This window comes from Mercenaria mercenaria, chromosome 4 (genome assembly GCF_021730395.1).
Source record: "Mercenaria mercenaria strain notata chromosome 4, MADL_Memer_1, whole genome shotgun sequence".
NCBI classification, from domain to species: Eukaryota; Metazoa; Mollusca; class Bivalvia; order Venerida; family Veneridae; genus Mercenaria; species Mercenaria mercenaria.
Genome location: NC_069364.1, coordinates 37,914,744 through 37,920,743, shown reverse-complemented (window position 1 = coordinate 37,920,743; position 6,000 = coordinate 37,914,744). Strand labels below are relative to the sequence as shown.

Below are 6,000 nucleotides of genomic sequence, written 5' to 3'. Positions count from 1 at the left end.
CTCTTAACAGAATCAAACTTAGAAAGAGGGCAGATTGTTTTTTATTAGGGGCCCAAAAGGTCAAGGTAACGCAAAATAATGTCCCCACTATTTTCTCGTAATTATCAATTTTATGTTACCTGTATTTGTTTCATCAAGTATTCCCAAACCACATACCCGTTCTTCCGCCTCATCCCCCATTAACCCTCTCCAACAACAGACATACCCATACTTTTATAGCCTCTTCCTCCTTCAGGTTTTTCCATGTTCAAGCCGGGTCCCTTGAGCAAAATTAGGATCAGTGTTTTACTTAGAGTTCATATTGAAAACCTTTACACGACCAAATTTGGGACCATGGCAGGGTTGGTGTTTTACATGTAGTTACGTTCTCAAAAAAACAAAATATGTTTACATGTATCTTGCCCCGAGGCTCATTTCATACACCAAAATTTGATTTGGGCCGCCACAGTGATCAAAGTTTGTATATAACTTTAATAGACGTGAAAGACTGGTACACGGAATATTTTACACTTAGCAATAGCTAGTGGCTATCTAGCAAGTTTGGTCTAGTCAGGTCCGTGGAAAAAATGATACTATCGAAGAGCGAAGTAACTTACATTAACATTTTAATTTGAGATTATTTATCGTTAGGTACATTCATACTTGGGTAAAATGTTTTTGCCAACATACTTATTTCTTTCTAGTCGTTAGCGATAACAAGCATTTTTTGGAGGTCAGAACGAAAGTATACCACAAAATGATTGGTGACAATAAAGATTCCTGCGTCAGTAAATCACCTACTGGGAGAAAGCTGGAAGAGATTTTGGAGAAAATTGGAGGATTTGGGTTGTATCAAAAATGGATATTTGTCTTAACTTGTTATCCATATTTTCTGGCAGGATTCTTCATGTTGAATCCAGTTTTTATTCTTGGAGTTCCGGAACACCGGTAAGTTTGATTTTTTAATAGGTTTTGAACTGGTCATTTTAAATTTTGAGGTTGAAATACTTCCAGCATGAACTTTTTTGTGTGGAATAAGTAGTATGTAAGGAAATAAAACACAGAAAATGTCCTTAAAATAACATGGCACATTTTGGAGATATCGCATCTGGAATTCTGAAGTAACGTCTAATACATATTGTTGCCGTTATTGTTACTTCAGCATAAATGTTTACTTTGTCAGAAAAAAAGATATTGTAAGATTTCAAGCAAGTACTGGTAAGCTGTGTAACGTTTAGTATTTTACCACCTTTGTCAAAAAAAGCGTCCGGTGTCAAAATTCAGAACACAGAATTTCTAACAAAATTTATAGATCTACATGCATATTTCTAAAACAAACTCGTCAGCATTGGAGTTGAAAGGATTTAACACCAAACGTGTATCTTAAAGTCAGACATAAGAAAAGGAAAACATTTGTATTGGATTCATATTCACAATGTTACTGCAGATGGGTGGGGTACTTGACAACATCAATATTTGCTCAAAATTCATAAACAGTTACAGAAAATATTTATAAAATGCTTTTTGAACTGCATTTTAATGTAATGCTTGTATGTGAATAAAGACATGGTACCAATATTTCGATTTATTGATTTTATTTTAGATAAATTTGCCATTAAAATCGAAAGGAAGCTGCCCTTAAATTACACTTAATTTTCAGTTTGTCTTGGATTTCTTTTGAGGACTTTTTCCCTGTATTGCATAAGTAACTTAAGATTATAAATTATCAGTAAAACTTTATGTTGGAATTATTTTAATGTTCTCCCCCTTGTCATTTAATTAAGACCAGGTAGGTAGAAGGGAAGGGAATATTTTATAACTTTTCTATTTTGATAAGAATCAACTTACATGCATTAGAATATAATATGGGATATAAAATCAGACTGGGCCCACTGCATTTCTATAGTCACCTATTACGAGTATTTCAATCATAAGCAACAGTGAAGCAACTGCGAAAGCATCTAAATCTTAGCGGGAAAATTTTCAAATTCACCCGAGACTGTTGATGTGAGTAGTATTATAGGTCAAACTAATTCAATACTGTATGAAAATGATGATCTGAGTTTGAATTTAGATGATCTATTTAAATTAGAAGCCATCCATAATCGTAACGGAAACGGTAACGGTACAAACATGGACTCAGACAAAGGAACCCATACAGAGCTAGCAGGTAGTCAACCTTCAAATTCAGATATTATGGCTGTTTTACAGTCAATTAACAACAAACTCATAAATGTTGATAAACGCCTCACCACTCTTGAAAGATTAGAACAAAAAGTAGATAAGTTTGATCAGGAGATAAAGAAGTTATGGACTTTTGTTCAAGACAAATCAGTGCGGACGGACGAACGGATGGGCACGTTAGAAGAGAAATTCGAATCAACAGATTTTTCTTTGGGTTTAGTTAGTGACAAAGTTGTCCATTTAGAACGAGAGCGTAACAGTCTACAAAATGAGATTGTGTACTTACAATCACAGTCAATGAGAAACAATTTAGTGTTCGGGAATATCCCGGAGGCCCCGACAGAAAATTGTGAAACTGAATTAAAACAGTTTATGGTCAAGGAAATGGAATTAGCGCAGGATCTAGTCGATCAAATGCAATTCGAAAGGGTGCATAGATTGGGCCCAAAAATGGGCGACGGCAGGCACAGAAAAATAGTTGCGAAGTTTACACTTTTTAAAGAACGTGAATTTGTGCGAAAACAGTGGAAAACTTTACAGGGAAAACCGTACTACATTACCGAACAGTTCCCTAAAGAAGTAAACGACAAGAGACGTAAACTTCTCCCGCAACTCAAAGAAGCCAAAAAAGAGGGGAAACGTGCCTGGCTGGCGTACGATACGCTTTACGTTGACGGAAAACCTGTGGCAGCCGAAAAATAGGATTACACCGGGGATACGCTGAATATTATTTCATGGAATGTTAATGGACTGACTTCTACAAAGAAATGTTCCGATGGTTTTCTTGAATTAATAACCAAAAACGATTTCATTTTTCTATATGAGACTTGGACAAACAAAAACAGTGACATTGAATTAACTGGCTATACCGGTCACAACTTTTACAGGAAATTCCAGAATCGCAACGCCAGGAGATGCAGCGGAGGTATGGTTATATATTACAAAAACTCATTAAAAAGGGGTGTACAAATTATTAGAACACATTACGACACAATAGTGTGGTTAAAACTAGACCATAATTTCTTTAATTTTGATGAAGATGTTTACATCTGTGCAACCTACATCTGGGGCGAGGAATCGCCAGCTTATGCTATCGCCAATGTCGACTTATTTGAAATTATACAAGAGGACATATTTGATTTCGAAAACCGTGGTAAATTATATTTAGTAGGTGACTGGAACAGTAGAGTTGGAACCAAACCAGATTTTGTTATATGTGACTCTGTAAATAATTATGTAGATGGAGATGATTATATACCGGATTCATATATGTGCCGGGCCTCTCAAGACAAAGTATGTAATGCGTTTGGTGTTAAATTGTTAGACTTATGTAAAGCGACGGGTTTCAGACTACTTAACGGTAGATTTGATCATGATTTTAACTCCGGTATGTTTACCTATGCGAGCAGTCACGGGGCTTCCGTGATTGACCTATTGTTGAGCAGAGAAAAAGATTTCATGCTATTGTATAAATTTTGTATCGACTCATTTAATGAATGGAGCGATCATGCCCCCATTCTTTTCTCATTGTATTGTAATACTGTTACACCTGTAGATTCACAGGTAAATGATGTGTCCTTTAAATGGGACAGTGAGAAAAGAAATTTGTTCCGCTCTGGTATTATATCAAATTTGCCAAAATTGAATCAAGTTGTTAGTAATATTGATTTTTCTAGTAGAGAGTCTATAAACAATGTTCTGAATAGTTTTACTAACATTATTAGAGAAACGGCAGATCCGTTGTTTTCAAAGCCAGTTAGAAGATCGGCTAGGTCATATTTTACTGAAAATGTCAATTGTAAAGAAGCGGAATGGTTTGACAATGAATGTACGGAAGCTAGAAAGTGTTATAAGGAAGCATTATCTCTCTTTTTAAGAGTTAAGTCGAATGAAAGTAGAAAGCATTTTTGTGATGTGAAAATGGCATATAAAAAATTAATCAAGAAAAAAAAGTCAGACTTTTTGAGACAAAAAATGACTGATATAGAAAATTTGCAAAACGAGAAACCTAGTCAATTTTGGAAGTATTTTAAAAAAAAGAAACTGTTGAATTCAAATGAAATAACTCTTGATGAATTTAAAACATTTTTTGAAAATATTAGTAATGACAATAATCAGACACGCAATACTGAGGCTGACGAATTTTGTAACAGTCATGATTTTAATAATACAGATTGTTGTTTTGAGGAATTAGATAAAATTATAACTGTTGAAGAAATACTTTGTGCAGTGAAGACCTTAAAAAGAAATAAGGCCATGGGCAATGATTTTATTATGAATGAATATTTGATAGAATGTATAGATATTGTTTCGTCTCACCTTTGTGATATTTTTAATGCGGTATTGAACTCCGGTTTTTTTTCCTGACAAGTGGACGGAAGGAGTTATTGTTCCTGTACATAAAAAGGGTGAACGTAATGATGTAAATAATTATAGGGGTATTACGTTAATAAGCTGTTTGTCTAAGTTATTTACAATAATATTGAATAAACGAATAAGTGCTTTTTGTGAGGATAACAATATCATTTCTGATGCTCAGTTTGGTTTCAGAAAGGGTCGATCTACCATTGACGCTTTATATGTTTTAATGAGTACTGTTCAAAAATATTTAAATGAGAATAAAAGGTTGTATTGTACTTTTGTGGATTTAATGAAGTGTTTTGATACAATAAATAGAAATAATTTATGGTTCAAATTGTACAAAACAGGTATACAGGGCAAAGTATTAAGAATCGTGAAGGATATGTATCAAAAAGTTAAGTCTTGTGTTAGAAATTGTAATACTTACTCTGAGTTTTTCGAATATGCGGTTGGCTTGAAACAAGGGGAGATAATGTCCCCGATACTATTTTCATTATTCGTAGAAGACTTAGAACTAAAATTACAAGAAAATATAGAATCTGGAATACTTATTGATGATGTAGTATTAATATTGCTATTATTTGCAGACGACATGGTTATTTTAGCAAAATCACCAGATGAACTCCAAAGCAGTATTGATTTACTAAACGAATATTGTACAACCTGGGGTCTTAAAGTTAATACTACCAAAACAAAAATTATGGTATTCAGAAAAAGAGGTGGCCTTCTTCCAACAGAGAAATGGACTTTTAATGGGATTACATTAGATGTGGTAAATGATTTTAACTATTTAGGTGTTGTTTTTAACTATACTGGGAATTTTAATCTGAATCAACAACATCTTTCAAGTAAGGCACTTAAAGCTTTAAACTTTTTGTTATGTAATTGCAGAAAATTTAGACTGAAGCCTAAAATATTGTGTAAATTATTTGATGCCTTTGTTGGGTCTGTTCTAAATTATGCGTCTGAAATATGGGGAATTCTAAATCAAAAGAAATTGAAAGAATTCACTTAAAATTCTGTAAACAGTTACTAAATGTCAGAGTAAGCACATGTTCAACAGGTATTTATGGCGAGTTGGGCAGGTACCCATTATTTATCAATAGATATGTTAGAATTGTCAAATATTGGATAAGGTTATTAAATACAGATAATATAATAATGAAAGTTCTTTACTCTGACGCATTAGATGATTGTAAAAAAGGATTTAGAAATTGGGTTTCTGGTGTGAAGAATTTACTTTGTAAATACGGTTTTGCCAATGTATGGTATGACCCAAATACAGTTACCTATGATTTTTTGTTTATTTTTAAACAAAGAGTTATCGATACATTTATACAGGAGTGGAACGCTGATAAAGAAAGAAGTAGTATGTTAGAATTATATAAATATGTTAAACCAACATTAGAATATGAGATGTATCTTGATAGCGTTCCTTACAATTTAAGAGTATTCCTAACTAAATTCAGAATTTCT

General features: G+C 33.4%; 1 protein-coding gene across 1 annotated transcript in view; it reads left to right on the top strand.

The window, feature by feature from the left end:
- The first annotated feature begins 443 nt into the window (after positions 1-443).
- LOC123551474 (organic cation transporter protein-like) overlaps positions 444-6,000 on the top strand; it is a 49,500-nt gene continuing 43,943 nt past the window's right edge. The window contains exon 1 of the mRNA XM_045340442.2: positions 444-927. Within this exon, the coding sequence (XP_045196377.2) occupies positions 737-927 (191 nt within the window). The 5' untranslated portion in view covers positions 444-736. The remainder of the gene's footprint in view (positions 928-6,000) is intronic.